This window comes from Rissa tridactyla, chromosome 2, assembly GCF_028500815.1.
Source record: "Rissa tridactyla isolate bRisTri1 chromosome 2, bRisTri1.patW.cur.20221130, whole genome shotgun sequence".
NCBI lineage: Eukaryota > Metazoa > Chordata > Aves > Charadriiformes > Laridae > Rissa > Rissa tridactyla.
The window spans coordinates 129,568,518-129,591,254 of record NC_071467.1 but is presented as its reverse complement, the minus strand read 5'-3'; the positions used below and the strand labels follow the sequence as shown (position 1 = coordinate 129,591,254).

General features: G+C 44.0%; 1 protein-coding gene across 1 annotated transcript in view; it reads right to left on the bottom strand.

Annotated features, from left to right (window-relative positions):
* Positions 1 to 7,405: 7,405 nt before the first annotated feature.
* Positions 7,406 to 22,737, bottom strand: part of COLQ (collagen like tail subunit of asymmetric acetylcholinesterase) — a 43,284-nt gene continuing 27,952 nt past the window's right edge. Inside the window, exons 12-17 of the mRNA XM_054193260.1 lie at positions 20,241 to 20,337; positions 18,343 to 18,482; positions 15,383 to 15,502; positions 14,693 to 14,813; positions 12,279 to 12,381; positions 7,406 to 10,308 (exon numbers count right to left, since the gene is read on the bottom strand). Of these exons, the coding sequence (XP_054049235.1) occupies positions 10,239 to 10,308; positions 12,279 to 12,381; positions 14,693 to 14,813; positions 15,383 to 15,502; positions 18,343 to 18,482; positions 20,241 to 20,337 (651 nt within the window). The 3' untranslated portion in view covers positions 7,406 to 10,238. The remainder of the gene's footprint in view (positions 10,309 to 12,278; positions 12,382 to 14,692; positions 14,814 to 15,382; positions 15,503 to 18,342; positions 18,483 to 20,240; positions 20,338 to 22,737) is intronic.

Sequence of the window (22,737 nt, the reverse complement as noted above, 5' to 3'; positions counted from 1 at the left end):
GTCTGTCCTCGTGGACAATTTAGTCCAAGATGTTACCATGTATTTTTTCCAAATATTTCAGTACATTGACCAAAGTGTATTTCTAAATTAGCAGATATTTATTGCTCCTCTTCTGTGTCTTAACAGATTTTAGATTTGTTTCTTCTTGTGTGTTATCATTAAAAAAAACCCCACATCAGCCTTAGCTTCCGGCTTCCCTTCCCTGCCCTGTGAGGGGATGGTTCCCAGAGAAGCTGCAGTGACGGCAGTGCAGGCTCAACGCCCGACTTTGGGGATTAGGGAAAAAGGCTTTCCTAAGTTTCATTGTGTTCTTACATTCCCCCAACCTTCTCCTTTTACCAGCCTGTACTACTTGGCTGGTGTTTCAACTTGCAAGATCCGTTAAAATTTCCCCAGGATGTTTTGCTGTTTACCCACTGCTTTAGCAAGGCATCATCATTAGTGCTGGATTTTCACCTGCAGCAGGAGGAGCTGAAATTGGTGATACTCATGTCCTTCCGGAGCTGTCAATCAAGGAGTCCCTGAGATGCTGCTTCCCTGTCAGGGCCCCCAGCGGGTCCTGGTGCCAGCCAGCAGCATTCAGCCGTTTTCTGAGTGTGTACCTCGCTGCTTTTGGCAAGATGCGCTGGTGTGTGGCCTGTGCAAAGCCCTGCAGCAATGTCGAAGAGAGAACAGGTCACTGTTTTCTCAAAACCAGAGAGATCTGAGACTTCAAAACGCGTTTTGCATCAATTTGTCTTCCTACCAGGGCTCCTTCTCCAGCTATGGCTTTCCGCCAAAATAATTTCCAATCAATTTAGCATCTGTTTGCAGTGTTCGTATCGCCAGCTCATCTGTAGTCTTCAGAGACCAGACGTGCCTCACATAGTTTCCTATAGGTCACAGTTTTCCACTTGCTTTCTTGCTTAGCAGCTGGTACCCAGCCTCCTTCCTGCAGGCGAGAGGAAGCCGTGTGGGCTGCAGCCGCTGCTCCGCCTGCCCGGCTTTCTCCCGAAAGCGACATTTGAGCCGTGGTCTCAGGTCTTCGACATTCGCCGAGCCCGACGCTCCACGTCCCATGCCATCGAGCTGCAAACTGGCTTTCCCCAAAACCAGCAAAACAAGCAACTGTGCTGCAGCGGCAGGATGCTCCTGCGCGTGGAGCGGGGTGCTGCGGGTGTCTCTGTGAAAGCTGCACCCCTCCAGGCACTGTGGCAGCTGGGAGAGCTTTCTTGACAAAAACATGGCGGAAGACCCTCGTCGAGAGCAAGAGGCACGCTCTCCCACGCGGAGCTTCGTTCTGCCACCCCCGGCCCTCGTGTTGAGGGACCACCAGTCCCGCCTCACCAGATGTGCCAGGCGCAGGGACCTTCTTGCAGGCGCTTGTCTGTAAGGAGTCGTCCCCTTGTCAGGGACATGCTGAATGTCCCAGCCGCATGTTGGATCCTGCTAGGACATTTCACAGTTTATTTTCTTCAGTCCGGTTTATTAAATTCCGCTTTCCCCTCCTCCCTTTCCCCAGTCTTTTAAGGATTCTTTTCTCTCACCTTTAATGTACAGCACACTGTCAGTGTATAAGTAGTCACCGCTACTTTCACCCACCTCACGCTTCGTCACTCACTTTGAGCAGGCTGCTCTCCCCAGGGGCTCGAACCAGCCCCTGGGTGGAAGCTGGGGAAGACCTCGGACCGTTTCAAAGAACTTGGGCATACTTCTTGTCAGCCAGCCCAAAAGTTTCTTCATGTGGCATTTTGTTTTCTTATCTTGGCCCATTACTTGTGTGGAGAGTTCATACATCCAGGCTATGCTCCTTCTGAAATAGGACTCTCCTCTGTTGAAGCTTTTACGCTTTGGATAAAGTAATTAAATATTAATGTACGTTTTCTTAAGCCTGTATCATTGGGCAATGTGAACAGCCTGTGAGTTTGTAGCCGTTATCAGTACAGGGAGAGGATTCATCCGTCTGTGTTCATATTTTTTTTGTCCACAGACAATCTCAAATGGAGCTCTGCTTTCAGCTATTGATAAAGATGCTTAAAAACATACAAAAGCAGGCTATGCCTTCACAAATGTAACTTTTCAAAAATAACTATTTGTTATTACCCTTTTTATTAAAAAAGAAAGAAGCAAAGAAATAATCCGCGCTCTGCTGATGGAGTCCTGCCTTAAAGGACTTTTCTCATGAGCTTCAAAGTTTGATGAAACCAAGAGAGGGTCTGGAAAACTGCTGTGGTTTATATCCCTAAGTAAATGTCAGACAGATATGATCATCCCCGTAAATCAGAGCTGTCAAGCGTGTGTCCCTCAGCCTCAGCAACAACCTTCAGTTGATCCATAGGTGCTGAGGGTGTGGAGCGGAATTCCTTCCACTCCCAAATTCCCAATGCAATGCATCTGCCATTGATACAATAGAAATTAAGAGGTCTTCAATCTTCACATACGAATGCATTGAGCAAAACCAGATGACCCCGCCGTGAAACCTGAGCATGGGTGTTACAGGTAAGGAGAGGAACCTGACCCACCCGGCATTGCCCGCAGATGTGCTGTGTGGCACTGCAGAAACCCCACTGCTGAGACATTGCTAATGGTCTTTACGGTGGTTTTGGGTTTGGAGGGAAGCTTTGCCTCTCTTTACCCTGCAGCTGGAATCCCGCCATCCTCAGGGCTGCAAAATACAGGGGCAATACAGCTAAAGAGAGAATGGGTTTCACCTTACAAATGACCTAACAGATACTCAACTGCTGGGTGCAGGAAGAATAATCACATTATTTCTATGTCCTTAGGGCTTGGTTCTTCCTTGTCTATACTCGGTCCAAACTCTCTTATGTCAACGTGTTTGCCCCAAGGGCCAGTCACAGCAATTCAATCCTCCCTGCCATGTGGTCACTCCCTGGCAAACCCACAGGACATTATTTCTCATCAAATAATGGGATAGTGTGAAGCAGAGAACAAATACTGAATATGTTTAGGTAGATGAGCATAGCAGCTCGGTGTCAGACAGCTTAAAGCAGAGCCTGCTGACCCCAGGCAGCAACAGGTACAGCTCCCTGGCTTTATTTAGAAGCTGTAATCCTGCAGCATTTCACACCAGATGTTGTCTTGCTCAAAAAGTCCTGGTGCAGGGCAAGCCTCTCTGCCCTTCGCTGCGCCCACCAAGACCAGTGGGATTACCAGCTTCACCCCACTGGTCCCACGCTGCTGCTCTCGGGTTGTTGCTGGCTTTGAAAACTAATCTCTGGTCAAACGACAGTGAAACTGTAACTTGCCACTACGGCCACCAGATGGTTTATGGTGGTTTATCTGAATGCACTGGAGCATCACAGCTTAAATCTGGCTTTTTATTGTACTTCATGACCAGCCTCCTTGTGGTTTTTGGCCCAAAATATACACATTTCCACAGGACACTTTGGGACAGTTCAGTTGCCTATTGTCTGTTTATTACCTCTAATCATTCATCCTCCCCTTTAAATCTGGTAACAACTCAAAATCTAAGTTTAGTAATACCTCGGTATCATCTTGCATGGCACATCCCATCCTCAGGGCAGTAGCGCCAGGTAGTTAAGAGGATGAGCCCAATGAAAATGTGTAAAAGAAATTATATTGCTATGAAGTGTCAGGGTTGCCAGGTTCCCCTATGTTTGTCCATCAAATAATCTCTGAGAGGAAGGCATGGGAAGCACCAAACGGATGTCCTGCCCCAAATGGGTGACTGCCTCAGTGCAAAGTCCCCCAGCTCCTGCATGGTGACTTTCATAGGGGAACATGGCCAATGGAAATGAGAAGGGCAAGGGGCAGTGGAGCTCTTCTCTTCCAAACAAAATTAATCACTAAAAAGTTTCTGGGCCTGTGCGATGGGGCTGGGAAACAGTGTAGGGTCCCCACACTATTCCCTCCTTGCTTGCCCAAATTGGAGATGCGCTGGTTAAAAGTGTAATGGAAGATAAGCCTTATATGCCTGCATTTCCATGTCTTAAGTCACACTCAGTAGTGGTGCAGTGAGAAACGCTGTCGGGTGCCTCTTCTTCAAGGGAGGGTGAAGATGAAGAACTGTTCTCCCCCTGCATGGGGGATGCTGAGGGCCCTGACAGGTCTCTGTCTCCTCTCCAAGATGAATCCTGAAAGCTTCCTGCCACGCCTGGCACCAGGGTCAAGCACATACATCTTGCCACGGGCTTGAATTTAACGCTGATGTCAGTTTGTTCGCTTATTAAGCCGTGACACTTTAGACCGGCTGAGAGAGGGTCATCAGTTGCCAAGTTTCTAAATATACTGAAGGCACTGCTCTATGAGGAGGTTAAGGTTACCTCCTCTTCCTCCTGGATGATTTATCGTGCCGTTACCTCGGATTCCTGCTCTGCCGAGGCTTCTGCGGCTGGGTTGTCGCACACCAGCCTCCCGTCCACCCCTGCAAAACTGCTGGGGGACCGCTTTGTCCTTCCCTGTGTCCTGCAGGAGATGCCACCAGTAGCCTTGGCCCTGGGGACAGCCCAGCAGACAGCTTTTCCTGAAGGGCATGAGATGCTCCAATGCATCTTGGTTGGGGTCCAGAGCAGCCTTCCAGTACCTAAAGGGGGCCTAAAGGAAAAGTGGGGAGGGACTCTTTATCAGGGAGTGTAGCAATAGGATGAGGGGTAATGGTTTTAAACTGAAAGAGGGGAGATTTAGATGAGGTATCAGGAAGAAATTTTTTACTGTGAAAGTGGTGAGGCACTGGAACAGGTTGCCCACGGGGACTGTGGATGCCCCATCCCTGGAAGTGTTCAAGGCCAGGCTGGATGGGGCTTTGAGCAGCCTGGTCTAGTGGGAGGTGTCCCTGACCATGGCAGAGGGGCTGGAACTAGATGACCTTTAAGGTCCCTTCCAACCCGAACCATTCTACGATTCTATGATTCTATGTATGGCATGAGGCCCCTTCCCAACCATGGGCACGGTGTCCAGAGAGGCTCCAGCTCCCCACAGTGCCCTCCAGCACCGCTTGGCTTTGCTGCATGAGGCTTTGATGGGTTCAGCTCCATGGTTCTCCTTCCCCCTCCTTTCCCAAAGGAAATGCTGAGCAGCACCCCGGGCAGAGAGGGCTACTCGTTCACTAGTGGGTGGAAAAGCTGCAGCAAAACATGGCTGTTTCAACCCTATTCTCTCTCACTTGAGAAGATTGTGCATCCAAAACAGACCCTCCATCAGATGCACATGAAACTGTCAGAGTGAATTAAAAACACTGAAAGGCCAGGGCTATAACTCAGTGCTATTTAAGTGCCAAGATTTTGTTGGGGGCAGAGGAAGGGAAGTAGCCACTAATGTAATTTCCAGCAGGAGTACACTCCTCTAATATAATTTGCCCTGGCTACCCTTTCAAAGGCAGCCTTTCCTCGGCTGGGCTGGTTCAGGGCCATCTTCCTAAATGCCCCAGTAATTACCAATGCAATGAAAGCATGTGCCCAGGCTTTGCTCTGGCCTCTTCAGACCTGGAGTGACACCAGCCTTTACCGCAGAAAGCCCCAGTTTGCAGCAAAGAGCACATTGCCCAGCACGGAAATGAATACAGTGGGTTGGGTTTTTTTCACCGACCATGTTCAATAAAGGTATAAATTGCCTCACTTGCTTAGGCTTTGTTCCTGCTTTCTTTTTGATTGAGGTTTGGCAGTGCTCAGACAGTCTGCAAGTCGCATAGTCCCTTACCAGATCAATAAGCATCAGTTACTCTGAAGTATATTCCTGATCTTAATTTTACATTCCCTATTTGTCTGCTTCAGTCTGTCTTTCTGCCAGCACCTTATTTTTCCTATAGCAGGGTTCAATAGCCCATTAGTGGGTGCTTGCCATGCAAGAGAATGGTTTCCAGGGAAGGGGCACTTGCTTTGCCATATCCATCTCCCTAGGCAAAAGCTAACAGAGGAAGAACTTGAAAGTCTTACCACAAAATGCTCTATGTCGCCTCACCCTTTGTGAATTAAAACATGATTTTTCCAACATCTCTTTAAAGATCTTCTTGCAGCATTGCCTTGCCTGCAAGACACACTGGAGTATCACCAAAGAATCACAGCACAGTACTGGTTTACTTCTTTTGGGTTTATTTTGGTCTTTTTTTTTAATACATGCCCTGATTGTATGTGGCAGCAGAGTGCCAAAGCTATTGAATCAACCCCAAAAGCAGCTAACTGGGGACTTATTACTGGTGTTACTCCAAAACAGCTGGTGCTCAAGGACGATGCCTGTTCTGGGGGACTCACAGTTTAAGGATAACAGCTAATCCCTTCTCACCTTGTCCAAATCAGCGGGAAGGAAATGGGAATTGTACCATGGGATTTTTAGAGGCATTTGGGTTGTCATCTCCAAGAAGCTGTCCTTTAAAAAAGTAAGAACTGTGGCCCAGGGGCTTTGCTGTGAAATTAGCAGGGCTGCAACATGTGGAGGACATTAGAAAAGGGAAGGCATGAGAGGCTGAAAAAGAAGAGGATGAAACCCAGTGCCTGCAGAGCAGCGAGGGCGTTGCAGGGTTTTGGAGGGGCTGCAAAGGATACGAACTTTGGTGCTGTTAACAGAAATTGTGAGAACAAAGAAAGGAGGAGATGAGCTGTGTGACCAGATTTAGAGGCAAGGGCAGGTCTGGAAGCTACAATTTTGAATTATTTGAAGTTGAGAGCCATGACGTAGGCATTTGGGAAGCCAGAAAGGCAAGTGTCACAGAAGCTGAGCTTCAAGAAAGGACAGGCAGATAATACACTGCTCCAAATACACATTCATTCCCTGGTCATCAATACGCTTCCACTTCCCTGGGGGCAGAAGGCAGTGCCCTTCTCTGGGATGCTCTGTCCTACATAAAAGCCTTGGGAGGACAGACTTGCTGGCTGCCACTTCAAGGCAGGACCCTCTTCCCAAAGCCTGTGTGCCGGCTGCTGGGAGTGACGGAACCCTAGGTGCCAACATCGCTGCTCCCATCATCCATCAGCACTTGGCGCCGTTGCTTTCTGGTTTGCAGCCGTCAGCTCAGCCTCTGGCAGGAGTTACAAACCAGCCAGTACGTTATGAAGCAGCAGGAGGAGATAATCCCCAAACCGCAGCCCAAAGCCTTGTTAAAAGTAGTCCATGTGACACTGATTACAGCCAGAAATCGATGAAAGCAGAGCAGTTCTGCACATGGCGTGTTGCACAGGTCTATTTTGGGCTGAGGCAGTGGTTGGACCGGGGCACAGGGATGCAGGGTCACACTCCCAGGCTGTACACGCCAGTGCATCAGTTCCAGCGGCAGATGGGGAAGGCAGCAGGCATGGGAGAGGAGACACTTTTTTTTTTTCCCCTCTCCAGCATCTTATATGATGTAATTATACTTTAAAAATGTGTTGTTAAACCCCAAATGAAATAAGCAAAAGTAAGGACATAGCAGAACTAAGGTAGCATGATTTATTGACATGAGCTGCTAATACACGCAGTAGGTAACTACATATATTTAATCACATATTAAGTGCAAGCTGGATTTTTAGTATACATTTAATACAGTGCATGGTGTAAGCTCATACTATTTTTGTATTCCTCTAGAGTTGCATACTAATCATTAGAAAACTTTCCGGCAAGCATTTGCTGCTGCGAAAAGGCCAAGGAACTGAAATGCTTCAATTAACTTTTGAACCAGACTTGGCACAATGTGTTAAGAAACTCAGAGAAGGAGGGAGGATAATTCACAGCAGACCAGGCAGCATCCAGCTGAAGAATCACCAATTAATAATAAAGCAGGTATGTTGGAAATAAGGAGGAAGGGTTGGAGTTTTTTGCCATTTTTAAAATCATATATACTTAACACCTTTCCAGGTGTCTTTCTCTTGCTTTGTCATCTGAGGGGAACAAGACGGTAATGGTAGTAAGAAACTTGTTCCTTTTTTTTTTCCATATATCTTACACCCCCTTCTGTTAAAATGCTGGATTGTTTGTGCTGTATTAGTAAAGTCCATTTAAAATCCATGCTTTGTGAATGCTTCCTGACCAGAGCGATGCGCCCCTTCCTGAACACGGGACAATTTTCCCTACGCGACCACAACTCCTGTTTACATTTCCTACCCTCCGTGCGCTTGGCTTTGCAACTTCAATGTCCTTCAGAGGTAGGAGCTTTTAAAAAGGATGTGACTTAAAACTGAAGGTGACAGGCCACTGGGATTACCACATTTCTCAAAGACTCCAGCCTTTTTTGGGGGGCAGGTGTAGAGATGAACTCCTTGGAGAAGGTGAGGGGTTCAGATGAAGTCTCTCCAAGCCCAGGATGGCAACACTCAGCAGATGCTGCCAGAGGTTCAGCGGGAGGGCTGGCCATCAGGACTTGATGCTGGGAATGGCTGTCCTTGGGAGCCTCCTGCTGGGACACGCTCTCCTGCATGATGTGACGCTGCTGGAACCTGCTGTTTGCACAAGCGCAGGAAATTAAAAGGCAGCTGTGCTAATGCCAAGATTTCCAGAGCTTATGATGGGCAAGTTCCTCAGCGCAATAGTTCCTTGACATTTTATTAAGACCTCTGATTTTTTTTTTAAAAAAAAAGGCAAGAAGAAAAATTTTGAACTACTGAACTGGGCTACGAATGCTGGTGGCTTGACTTTACAGCAACATAAAGAGCCCAGGTAAGTGATAGCCACAAAGGTCATATTAATTTTCGTTGTTTTTTTTTTTTTTTAATTGGTGATTTCCAGTATCACTTTGGACATGCAGAATTAAATTCTTCTATACAGGTGATAAAAGTTGTATGCATTTCTTGATTACTGTAATGCATTATCATTATAACGCAACATCCACCTTTATTTAACTTCTACCAAAGCAGCAGTGCAGCCGTTGCAGCGCTGTCACTGGTACAGATAACACGCACGTTTCAAACAGTCGTGTACAGCATTTATCGCAAAGCAGAAAAGAGTGGCTTGTAGCAAAATAACACCTTGATTTGAGGCTCTTAGTCCTGAATTCTGCACATCCTTTGTTTCATTTTCTTCTGTTACAGACTTTTTTTCGCATAACATTTAATATGCTTCCCACGTGAAATATGCTCTTTAATGCCTGCTAATAAATAAGTACATAATTACCCTGGCTCCTATCAGAGCTAATATAGTTGAACAAACTTTCTGAAAAACAAAAATCTATGTACATTACACAGCATGAATGAGCATCCATAAACGCCCTACTCTAAGATCTGATTTACAGCGATACAAAAGTGAGAACATACACTGGGGGGGGGGTACCCCAGACACGACAGCGAAAACAGTGAGGGGGAGAGAGGACAGGGTAGAACCAGTAACTGAATGATGAAGGTTGGGTGGACAAGGGGTTGAAAATGAAAAGACCTTCCAGTGTGGAAACCAGAGTGAAGGTGATGTGGAACATGGTCAGGCTGTGGGTTCAGGCAGGTAACTGATGCTGTCCCAGCCCCTTCGGGGTCACGCAGAGGTGAAAAATACTGAGAGGTGAAAAATACTGACATATGTTCCATCTTTTTCTTCCCTCCTTGTCTGATTTTCTCCTTGGAGGGAACTCCTTGGCTATTTCACACTTTATTTGTCCAGTTTGGCCTTTGTGGTCTGAAGTTTCAGGCCTCCTGTGACTGCTTGCACTTCCGTACACGCACACGGGCTTGCACAGCCAAATGTCTTAGCCCGAAGGTGAAGTTAACCAGCTTTTTTGGATGATTTGCTGATCTTTAAAGCACTTACTGAAAGGCCTCTGCTCCTTCGACCCACAAAGGTGTACAGTTAACCTTAATATCGCAGAAGTCATCACTCATGTGGATTCCACACTTGCAAAGTTCACATTGTAATAAAAGAGTAAGTCTCTATAAACACCGCATCCCAGATATGCTTCGTGTTTATGCTGAGAAGGTTTAAAGACAAAAACCCTGAAGAGCTTACATGTAGGAATAACAGTGCTAAGTCGAGGTAATAGTTACATGATATTCCTGGTTCACGAAATTCAGTTTCCAGTAGCTTAATGTTGCATTTGTGATGGAGAGCAAGTTGCTGTCCACAGCCACATGAAAGTCTTACTGGCAAACACTGTTTGACATTTCTCTATTAAGACAGGATGCAGTGGTCCTATTCTTTCCCAATCTGACTTAATTTAAAAAAAAAAAACAAGAAAAACATCTCTAAATGGCCATCAGCAGCATGATGTCCTTTCGTTTGTTTTCACACAGATGTGGGTAGGAGGTTTTTTTTGTCCCAGTCCTTCTTGGATAGATGATAGTGTAGCACCTAGCACCCGGCTACGTGTGGGATGCTACCCACCTCCGCTCCCCTCATGTGAAGTATCGACACTGTGTAGAGTCAATGTAGCAGTAAGAAGTGCATCGCAATTTGCCGTAAGACCTGAAAGAAAAGAGAATATCTCAGTTTCAAAGTACGCTAAAGTTCACACGATATGGTTTCTGGATGTAAGTCTCTGTAGGAGTGAAGAACACCAGAAAATGCAGCGACATACGGGAACAAAAATAGGAGGGTAATTTCCAACAGTGCTCCCCCTTGTCATCAAAAATAGACTCCAGGAGAAACTATGAGTGAAGATTAAATTCCCAGTAACATCAATTAAAAAAAAAAAAATCAAATCCCAATTGGCAGCGGGACTTGAGTGCTACGCGGGGGTGGGTGCAGGACGCCTTGGCGCTCACCCACAGGAACTGTGTAAGGAAATATCTGAGGCTCTGAGGTAAGTGTTTTTCCAGTTACTTCCAATAGCTCCAGCAGGCGTGACTGTGCCTTTCCTTTAACTTATTTTTCATGTACTTCAAGTAATGGTAGTGACACATACCCACCTTTGAAATAAAAAAAGGTAAATGGAAGGGTCCTTGAAAAATAAAGAAAAACAGTGTTTTTTTCTTTCTACTGACTTAAACCGAACTGCAGTGACTTCACCTACTGGAGTCCTGACAAGAGATATGAATAAAACAAGCATTTTGGTGAGTTTTTATTGCTAGCATATTTGAATAACCCATCTATTAGATAATCCACAAGCAGCCGTTAAGCAGGTCCTTAAAACTATGTCCTTAGATAACCCACATTCGCAGAAAACCAACATAAAATCTGAACTGAAGGTGTGTAATATATGAGGAGGGATTTGGGGTCTGGAAAAAGCATAAAATGAGAAAATCTGTTGCAGCAGAGCTCTTGGAGGAGAAAGTGCTTTGGGATGAAACTCCCATGGGAGTGCCAAACTCACATACTTATCCCATTTAATGATGAGTCACAGCTTTTTCTTAAATTTAGCAGATAATTTTCAGACTGCACACACAAAAATAAAGGATCTTGGTTGCTCTCCACGACTTGATTATACACGGAAAATGAAATTTATAAAAATTTCTCAAGCTTTTGTGTTGCTTTTTTTTGGCACCAAACTTCAGACTCTCAAAAGGGAATAGTTTTCACAAGAGAAACAGCTCCGTGTTGTCTTAAAATGAGATCTGTGGAAAATGTTTCAGGTTGTCAGGTTTGCTGGTCTCGATTTTAGTAATCTCTTACGCCAGGAGTGCTCCGACAGTTGCAGTGGAAGGATTAGCACAGCACTTGACTTACAAAGGCATCCTGTGGTTTCTTATTCTTGTCAATTAGCACATTATTCTTCCATGAATGATGAGGGCTCTGCGCATAATTTCATTTGCAAATTAAATGTTTCCTGTTAGCCAGTAACAATACCTGACAGTTAAATAGAGGTACTGCTGCTGGAGGCAAAATGCTGACCAGAGGAAGCTGCTCAAATAAAGGCAGAGAAGGCAAGTCAACAATAAGCAGATGTTTTAAATGAAGGACATTGCTAAGCAGATGCATGGCTTTGCATCTGCTGAGTGAATTTCCTGGTCTTTGGAAAGGCTGATAGATGACGGGTTGATTCAGAAACAAAGATACCCCTAGAGTACCCATTAACGGTAAGAGCAACGGGAGGTCGGTTGGGGTTTGGGGTTTTTTCTCCCTTCAGTGCGATAACCTCCTCCTCATTGTCTTTCCTACTCTTGGTATGTTATGGGTGAACATTCATGCAATGATAATATCACCAAATGTGGAAATGTTTGCAAGCAATGGGCAAACATATGTCTATATGACCTTTCTTATTTTTGTACAGGAAAGAGGCATGTGATTATTACAGAGAAATGAGATTTAGCCCTTAAAGTCAATGATATGCAGAAATAATCTCTTTCTCCCCCATACCTGCAGTGGTCCCTACGGAACAAGGATTAAGTGGGTAGTGTACTTCTGTTTTAAAGCTGTCAAAGAGAAAAAAAAAAACAAACAACAAACAAAACCAAAACCAAAAACCCTGAACCAAAGTGAAAAGAGCTCGTACATACCCAGGGAGATATGTTTTACATGTCAAATATCCAAAATCTTTCCCATCACAGTCTTCAACCCCCTCATGTCTGTAGCCATCTCCGCAGTAAGCACGGCGGCATCCTAGTGAAAAATACAGAAAGAAATACCTTCAAGGCACTCCATATGTAAAAGAGGAAGGTGAGGTAAGTGGAACCAGAATTTAAGGGTAACGTGTAAAAGAAGGCATTTTGGGGAGGGCATCCTCACAGGATGAAGGACTGTTTTAGGAGGAGCAATGTTTTTCACTACAAAGAATATGCCTTTTAAAGCCTAATTTCAATGACCCAAGGGAAAGAATGGATAACTAATAAAAATAATTACTACAGAAACACTAATTACAACGGCATTTATTCTAATAATTATTATTACCATAGATAACTTGTATCAAAACAAATTAAAGGAAGCATGAAATACAGTTAACATAAATGATTTGGGGAGGTAACAATTTCACAAAAACACTCTGAGGTCATTAAGTTGTTTGAAAATCCCAACCTAGACATTCACCCAATATTGCACAGTATCTATGTGTGCCTACTGCAAATGAATTCCCACATATTGCACAGACCTATTGCCTATCCAAACAAAAAAAGTATGTACTGCTTGCCAAAAAGGTGTTTTTCCCACTGCTGACTCCTACTGACTTGAGAGTGAGTGCGCCTTGAGACATTTTTTCATGGTGACTGGCATGTAGTTTGCAGCAATTTGTGGGTTTGTTTGCTATTTTATCAACTGGACTTTGCTTTTGATGTCTTCAACTTTTTGAGCATGACTTCATAACTTGAAGAAATTCATTTAGCTAAAATCCTTTTGGCTTCTTCTTGGAGACACTATTAAGCAACTGATTAAAAGGACACTCAAGAAGAGGAAGTTTATAAGAATTAAAGTGAGTTATTTACAAATAGAAATGATTAATTAATTGCACCGAGGATCTGTTTGTTAGAAATTGATGCTTCTCAGAACAACAAGCCTATTTTACAATTAAATCCACTTAATATTTGGTTTGTTTTGGTTCAGTCACAGGAGCAGAATGATGACAATGTGCTTATTTCCAAGTAACTCAATGGTAACTCTTCAGGTCAGTCAGTGTCAGAAGTCTATGTACTGCAAGGTCTCGATCAACCTGAAGCTTCACCCAGTGTATAGCACAAAGTAACACGATGTGCCTCCAGACACACAATGTAAAATTTTGCAGGCACTAGAACTAATGAACACTATTTTCCTGTATGCTTGTTCCTCATGGTTGATTGCAAATTCTAATTGAATCATTTTCTCATGCTTGGAGCCTGGAGAGCTCATGCTCTTTCACTGGACTGCTCTGCAGCCAGGCAAGTTTAGAGGGGCATTTATTTATATGTCTCCCTATACCTGTTGTAACTGAACTGTCTTTGAAATCTCTTTCCTGTTATCATTGAGAAGTTGGCTAGGATTCCTAGGTTGTAAGGGGAAGGGGGTGGTGATGGACAGGTGGATGATCAAACTCACATAAAACGTGGTTGCACACACCTCATTTTCAAAGTCAGGCTTAAAAATGGAGGGCTATATAAATGAAAAAGAAAAATTGCATCTTTCGGTGTTGTCTGATACCTGTTCTGAAATGTGAAGAGACATCCCTTTGCTAGAACCAACAGAGTACCAAACCTGCTGTGTGTCAGCTGTAGATGGTGTAGAGTGCTGTGCTCTGGGGAAGGAATCAAGCGGTAAAAGCAACAGAAAGATAGAAGTGAAGGTTGCCACAGCTGCTTGTATGCTTATATGCTCTTTGCATGCTTATATGCTCTTTGCATGCTTATATGCTCTTTGCTACCTGCAACCAGCAAAATGGAAAGGAAGCTTGACTAGATAGGAATCAAATGCTGTGCAAACTTAATAGTGAAGGTTGTGGGCTGACACCATCCCTAGTCAAGTGAAAAACTAAATCCAAAGTGGTTTTACTGGACCCAGTTTCTAGTTTACTATTAGAAAGAGCCAGCTTCAGTGTCTATCCTAAGGGGTTTTGTGGTGCACTGCAAGGGTATGCCACACCTTTTGGCCAGAAAGCCGGCAGCCCCCGGGGAAGGTGTGTACGTAAACCAGCTGCTGGGTTTGGACCCTGAAATGCAGTGGTTTTGCTCTGTCTGCAGACACCTCTGCTCAGTGGGGTACAGAGTCCTCGAGAAGTACTTGGCATCACCTCTGTCTTGTGCTGGTGTGTGGCATCTACATGCCCAAAGGACCTCCGTTTTCACACTATGGCCATTGTGCCTCCCTCTCCTGGTGCCTGCGCTCCATCCACAATCCAGGCAAGCTCCCCTGAGCAAAACACTTGTGTGATTTATGCAGCGGTGTCCCCCGTGGGAACAACCAATGCATGTCCCTGGTAGAAAGAGGCTGCTCTTGATGTGCCGCAACTTACTTATACAGTCATCAGTCACAACCGCATTGCCGTCGTCGCACTCTTCCCCATCCTGCACGATCCCATCGCCGCAGGTACCGTCAGCCTCGAAGCGGTAATCCACGGGATAGAAAGGGGTGAGCTGGCCAAAAAAAACCACACAGCGGTTACTGAGCCGACCACGAGCAGCCTGGCTAGCAAGCTGAGGTGAGGGGCTGTGAGGGGCACATCCTGCAACTGAGTTTTCATATCCCACTATTTGGTGGTTCACAGGGTTTATACAGGATCTGATTCAAAGTCCAGTGGACACAAGAAGGATCCCGCTGCTGATTTCAGCAGGAATTAGCTTAGCTCCTTGAAGCAATAAGGAAACACATGGTTTGCTTTGCCGAGCATGTATTTTCCCACAACTTTGTACACTGGTGAGTTTTACCTAAGTAAAAAATGCTCTTTACTGTTGTAATTCCCCAAACTCAGCCCCAGTTCACCAGTGGCTCCTGGTTCACAGGGAGTTTAGCAAATCCTGCTACACGGATGAGTTAACACCTCAGTAATTAAGAATTAGGTAGAGTTGTGGCACTGCTCAAAAAAGAGCTTTTTCTCCGTTTGTTTCATTGATTCTATATGACACCTTAAGTACAGAAGTATGTGGCGTATTTAAAAATGAAACATACACTCACGAGTTTTCTGAGACCACAGTCATATTTTCACCTGGATTGGGAGCCATCCAAAGGTATCCTTGAAATACAAAGATCTCTGGTCTCTTCTAAAAGCTAAGGCATTTTCAGTGTTTAACCGGTCCAATTCTTCTTGATTATTCACCACAAAAATCTGAGGCACAGAAAAAGAGGTGATGGGTAACCCTCTCAAGAAGTATTTTGGATTGTCATGGAATTGTAAACTGGCAAATGTCTCTGCAAATAAGTAAATAATTGCACAGAAAAAAATGGTTCAGTTGTTTTCAGAAACAGAATGGTGCGAGAACTTACACCCACAGACTGCCAGACCATAAGAGGCTCCTTTGCAACTGGTAAGAAGACATGAGTTTCCAAAGGAGAATGGTCTTTCCCGAGCACTTGCTATGGCTCCAAGGGCCCCTATTTCAAAATGCACAGGTAACGATCAAATACTTGTGCACAATCATTGCTGAGGAAAAAAATCAGGTGCCCAAATGCTAAACCCATATGGGCATAAGAGCTTTCTGTGGGTTTGTCTATAATTTTTTAGGCATGCTCATGGCTACAAAATAAATAATGCATTGCTCAATGCAACCCTCACTTATATTTTAGTACTTTGTACTTTGTTCATATTTGTCACTGAAATGCATGTTTCTTTACATGCATATACTTTAGTCTAAAGCCGAGTCTTCAATTAAACAGAAAAAAAATAGTTCAAAATGGAAAAATTAGGACAAGCTGTTCTCTTACCAATTTTTTTTAATGTCTCAGTCACTGAAATTGGCTGTAAGGGGCATTAGGAAATAATCTCTTCCTTCAGCAGCTTAATCAATTTAATTTTAGCAAGATTCAAACAGTTTTTAAATTAAGAAAAAGCAAACGGAATGTGCCTGCACAAAATGGATTTAGGTCTGAGCCTGATTTCCACCAGCATAAACAGAATTGGCTCTCTTTAGAACCCTGAAATACCCTGAAATTTTTACATCGCGGAATATTCCCACAGACCCTGACAAAGGCCAATTTCATTAAAGGAGCATTGAATAAAAATGCTTTCAGCTTGAATGAAAGAAAGCAAAGGAAGCCAGCAAAGAACTGATTCTGTAATTGTGTTCAGGAGCTCAAGTCCCAGCCCCAGAGCTCTAATTTCTCTTGAAATCAATAGCAGATCTCTGCTCTCTGAAACCCTCTGTTACAGATACTGGCCTTTGAAGTTGCAGAAGATTGAAAAACTGGAACGGACCTCAGCCAGTGACAGAAAACCAGCACTTTGTCTCCTAGCCTTTCCCCTCCTCTGGCAGTGCTGGCACCGGAGGAGGTGACAGGCGAGTGGGTGATTGCGGTGGGGATGTGCTGCAGTAGGACACAGCTCTGGAGAACCACGCGACATGGGGACTGGGGGCACAGAGCACCATCTCTGGGTCTTTTCCATGTGCAGCTATAGAAAACCTGACCATAGTTTTCAAGCGGTAGAAGGCAGGCTTCTAAGCTGCTACATGGGGATCCGAACAGAATAAATAATAGCAATGTTTAAGCTCCTGCCCTTGACACTCGAGGGAGTAAATCAAATGGGGCAGGCAAAGGGGGAGCGCTGCTCTGCCAGCAGTCCGCTTTCACAGCTGAGGCTGGCCTCTTTGCTGTCCCTCATTCCTGAGAACAGAAATGACAATCATCAGCAAATGAGAGTTTGTAGAGATAGTGTAGAGTACTTATATTTTACGTATTTACACTTTCATTACTGTCTTTTAAAAGCTAATATGAAACTGTGCCAGATGCAGAAGGAGGGTCATAACACCCACACAGAATATTGCAAGCCTTATACCTTGTCCTATGAGCTCTCCGTGCCATGAAGTACATGACGGTTTTCTGCAACAGTGTGCAGCATGATGTGGTATGCGCTTTTATTTCATATAGTTTCTTCTCTCACCCTAAAGTTTTAAAAATAATGGGGCTTTTTTGTAATGCAACACAGCCAGGGATGAGCGAGCAGCTGTCAGGACTTGCAGCACGCTCATGCAAAAGATTGTGTTCGATGACACGGTTTAATGGACAGTGTTCTATGTCCCTTTCACATACTTTACCAGCTTTCTGACAACGTGACACATGGGAAAGTTAACAAACCTAATTGCTGCTTATTGTTATTCAGAGGCGATCAGACACCGCGCAATATTCACGTGCAGGAGTGGAGTGGCTGGGCTGCGCTGGTGCACAGCAGCAAGGTAGCGTTTTCATTGCTGATTAAATGCTACAATGCACAGAATAATAAGGCAGGGCCCAGCAGCAGGAAAAGTACGGAAATAGTATTTACAAAGCCCAAAGAAATCAGAGATGAAAGACTGCTAGGTCACTTTCCAGCAATGATTTGTCCTTTAAAGTACTTTGTCCAATTTGCTCATAAAAATGCTTTCCAGAAGGCTAGAGATTGAAATTAGCTGTATAAAGTGTATGTCTACAGACAGGAGCTCAGAAGCCTGAGTCCCGTGGTTCGTGGAGACTCCTTTTGGTTCAAGGTAGAGTGTCGGTGCTTTGGGAGAAAGTTCTATCTTGTATGTGGAATGCTTGACCCCAATATTCAATTCCGAAATCACTGTCCTTGCAGAACAATATCAAAAATAAGCAAGAAAAAGATGCTTACTTCACTGACCAATCTGAAATATATTTCAAATTGACTGAAATAACAAGAACAGATTATATAATTACAGTAGCAGATAGAAGAGAGCATCCTCAGGCTTGTAAAATGCTTTCTAAACACATGCTACATTACTGGTGGTTTGAAACAGCTGCATTTTAGCCCCTCGATTGCACAGCCCTCAGACTAGTTATGAGACCAGGCTTTTTTCCATTGACTGGATGTCAGAGGTTGTGCATACTAGAAGTAACACATTGACCACATACAGATATCTTCCCTGTTAAATCCAAACCATTAGTGAATACAACACCTCTAATAACAAAACTATTTAAGAATTGCTCACACCCTCTCCCAGAAAATCTGCTTACCGCAGGAACTTTTGGATAACTGTGTCCAAACACAGATTCCTCATATGTCGGGTTATTCATATGTTGTGGGGATCTGCAGAGACATCTCCCTGGAGGCCCTGGAAGTCCTCTTTCCCCTTTTGGTCCTATTGCAAATTGCCCTATGAAGCAAAATACCAGGTTGCCTTGTTGTGATGTTAATACACAAAACACAAATGCAGCTTTATTGGAAAAATGACAGGTCAGGTGGATATATGCATTTACCTAAGTTTTCAGGTACGCACATCTCCCACCAAACCCACTGGGAACTGAGGGAGGCATTACCAGAACCACCAATTCCAGCACACCAGGAGAAAGACTTGAGTTTGTACAACAGTCATATTATTTCAGATCACTTTTAAAATTTTTCTACCAACTTTACAGAGAAAGTGAGAGATCATTTACTTAGAATAAATGCCAGCCTGATTGAAGCTATGGAGATTCAGGACATGATGAACACACAGATCACTCCACAGCACCTATGCACCAAGTTTAGTAGAGTCAGACTCTGCATTGCACTTGTGCGTCCGTACAACCACTTGAGCAATGCTGTTCCAGACATTTCTGCATAGGAAAACCCAACTAGAAATACAGGAGGGCTACAAATAAAAAGAAAAAAAATACTGCTTTTTGACTTTCAAACTTTGGCAAGGATGTGTTGCTCTGCAGAATTAAACTATGAGCCAACATGTTCATACTGCAAGCAGTGACATCATTACAAAAAGGTCTTTTAGGATCAGAATTTATATTCTAGTGGGAAAAGATTAACAAGCCTGACACATAAACTTTCTGTGGATGGAATAAGGCCTTTAGAAAGTGATCTCAAGATGCTGGCTGCCTTCCAATAGGCATGGTGAAAATTCTGCCCTCTGAAAACTTCCAGCTAATTTACTCAAGACAAAGATGTTTCATAACGGGAGACATGAAGTATGTGAAGATTTTGAAGCAGCCCCCAGCTTCACAGGTGTACCATTGCTACACCACCAGAAGAAGAGACCTCCTGCCCACTGACGTAAGCCAGGGAAGAAAAAGGCAAAGCAATATGGAAGAGGACATTGAACAAATTGGCTGTAGTGAAAGTAGCTGTTGTCCCTTTGAGGCAACAGCAGTTTCCACCTGGTTTTGTTTTCCTTTTCAGGTACTTTAGTATATATCCATGTTGAGAAAACCCTACCTAGGGATTCACTGTCACTGAACATTGTGGGTTGTGTATTGTCCTTCATGTCTACACTTGGTCTCACAAGATGCCATCTGCATGCATAGCTTTGAAGCTGTACAATTATCAGTTAGAAGATTTTTCTCGTGATTTCTACAACATGCACAATTGCAGTAAGCATAGATCTACAGTACTTAATTAAAAAGAGAGAGGTTTTTTTTCACCATTCTTTTTTTTTCCTCTGACTTCTATCCCTTTCCTTCTCTTCCCTTCTTTCCTGACTGCCATTGTGTCTTGAGTGTCATCTGTTTTTCTTTTACAGATTTGCACAGGGTGAGTATGCCCTGGCTGATTAGAAATCACGATCTTTCACTGTAAGTCAGGATATCTGGAGAAGCAGCAGACCTTTGATGATGGAAATTAACTAGTCCCTCCAAGGCTGCCATATGGCTTTTCATCATCCCCATCTAACCAAAGTCCCAAACGTCATGTTTTTGGTTTTATTTGAAACATCAGGAGCTATAAAGTAATGTATATAGTCCTTATAATGGACAAGGATGGCATGATCTGCCTTCAGGAGAAATTCTCTCCTTGCTGTCAGTGGAGAAGCAACTGAAGCCCTGCTGCGCTTCTTGTAAAGGGAAATATGTTGGCATATGTGATGAGTCAGGAAGGGCTGGGGAGCAGGGACACTGTTTAGGAAATCACTTGATCTCCTGCTTACCTGATCCTGAAGGTCCAGGGGGGCCCGGCTGGCCAGAAGGACCAGGCCTTCCAGGTGGACCCATGATACCCGCAGGTCCAATGTCTCCCTTTAGCCCCTAGGAGAGAGGAGACATCTATTTATTTGCTCAACTATTAATAACATACAAACTCTTCCAACCAGCACTGGCTTCCCTTTCAAGAGACCCAAGACATTTGCCACTAGGAGCATGCAGCATGAACTTCATAGACACCACCCCAGGGAAGAGGTGCTGTCCTCTTCTACATGGAGACAGAAAAGCATGTACAGGCAGGACTTCTGCTCCTAAAAGTGAATGGTCCCAGCAGATCTGCTGTGTGTGGAGTCAGGAATCTTCCTGCTCTGACTTCAATCATTCGGTGGCCTTTCTTTAAGGAGGCCTCCTCATAGCTCTCCAGGAGTCAGTGCAGTTCAGAAAGAAAGGTCCGATGGAGCTGAAATAGGTGACCCTGGAAATCTTTAGTTACTGCACTAACACACATTGGGGGAGGTGGAGAGGGGAGGAGTAAATTCAATAAGGAGTTGGCAGGGGCTTCCCACAGTGACATTTCCCAGCCTTAGGGTGCAGTCTTTCAGAAGCACACTAATGTCTTTGAGGCCCACACTGTTTTCAGAAGTACTTTAGGTGCCTGGACTCCTGTATCTCCTTGACTTTCACCATGGGTACAGCTCTGCTAACAAATCATCGCAAGGCAAGCATAGGCTTGGCATTACAAAGTGCAAGCTAGTGTGTGGCAACACCGTGCTGACAAATGGTGTCCCTCTGGTATCTTATCACTCAGTCAAAATGCTGTAAAATTACTTAGGGGAGATGAACTTACACACAGTTTCCATACAATAGCTAACATTCTGTAAAATAAGCCCTAATTTTCCTCATGGGATCTTGTTTGTGCAGCCATACCCTTAGGCATTTGGAATTTTCACCCCAGAACTGTTGAGCACATTCTTATTTTTGCTCCTGAATTTAATATGGTGACACTTATTAAAAATAACTGTATTTATCTTCCTGCTCATATACTCTCCAAGGCTTAGATTTCTCAGCTTTATATTTCCGAAATGTATTACATAGCTTAAAGTTTAAATATCTGATTTGATTTTTAGGTAACAGCATACATTATTTAGCATAACAAATGCTATGTAACCTTCCTTTTAATGACAAAGGAGATTAATTATTTGAGGGTGGGGGAATCCCAAGTTAATGTGCATTCATGGGTGCATGATGAGTGGTTGCATGTCTAATTTCAGAGTAATGAAGCATATATAGTAATATACGCTAAAATAATTTCTTGTTGTGCAATATATCGTATCCCATGGGTATGTCTGAATGTCACTTGCACCACTTCAACAGAAGAAGTTTGATTTTGACATGGCCCATAAAGAACTAATTGAATATATGCTTTGTTTAATCCTATTAGGTAAGCTCTGTGCCATCAAAATATTCCAGGATTTATGTGAACATCAACGACGCTGATCCCTCATTACTTCTTACATTACGTGACACGGAACCAGCAGACCAGGATTTTGTAGCCCCAGAGAAGTCTATGGGAAATCTCTCCCTCACACAACAGCGATCTGGCAGAGGCAAGCCAGCGCCAGTCAGACGTGTACTGCCTGAAAACGAGCCGTCTGCTGTGTCTCCTGCTTTGGAAGAATGATTGCTTAATGCTCTCTTGTTTAGCACAGAGACATTAAATAACAAGGGCAGAGATTTCTATTAAATAGTTTTGCCTTGTTTCTTTTCACATGCACCCATGGCATTCAGAAAAGCTTTTCCCATGGACAATATTTCTATTCCTCTCCCTTCTTTCAAAGAAACATTATCTAAAGCTCTAAGTCATTCCTCCTCATCAAGGCTGAAAGCCTAAACTTGCTCCTTGGGTCAATTCCCAAGTTACAAAGCTTTGGGTGTTATATCTCAGTTTGGGGACAGTGGGGCTATGACTGGTGACTTCCACCTCCTGGCCACCTTTTAGGAAGAGCAGAGGCAGAGGAGAACTGAAGAAGTCAGTGAGATAATCAAGACGTATCTCAAAATGGAAATGGAAGTGACACCTTCCTAATTTAGCCGCTTTTATCTAGGGATGTTAACTGGATCAAGGGACAGGAAATGGCCCCATGTTGATGGAAACTATCCTCTCAGCTGAACAAACAGCCAGACGATAACTACAGCACTTACAGGCAGCAGCCAGACCCACAGAGCCTTAAAATGCCACTCTCAAGTTTTTTCAAAGGATTGGAAAAGAAGAAAGGAAATAGCTAGTTTACCAATTACAGAGGGAAACACAGCTTTCCTGCAGAAGATCAATGCTGAAATTGCTTTCAGGGCAGCAGGAAGGGGTTGTGTACTAAGCCTTGGGCCTGGAGATCATAATTTAGGGCCAGACTATAATTCTTTTAGTCACACTGATTGTTGCCTTAAATTATGACACGCCTTACGTCACCACTTTTTGATTAAGACACTACGTAATCTAACAAAACA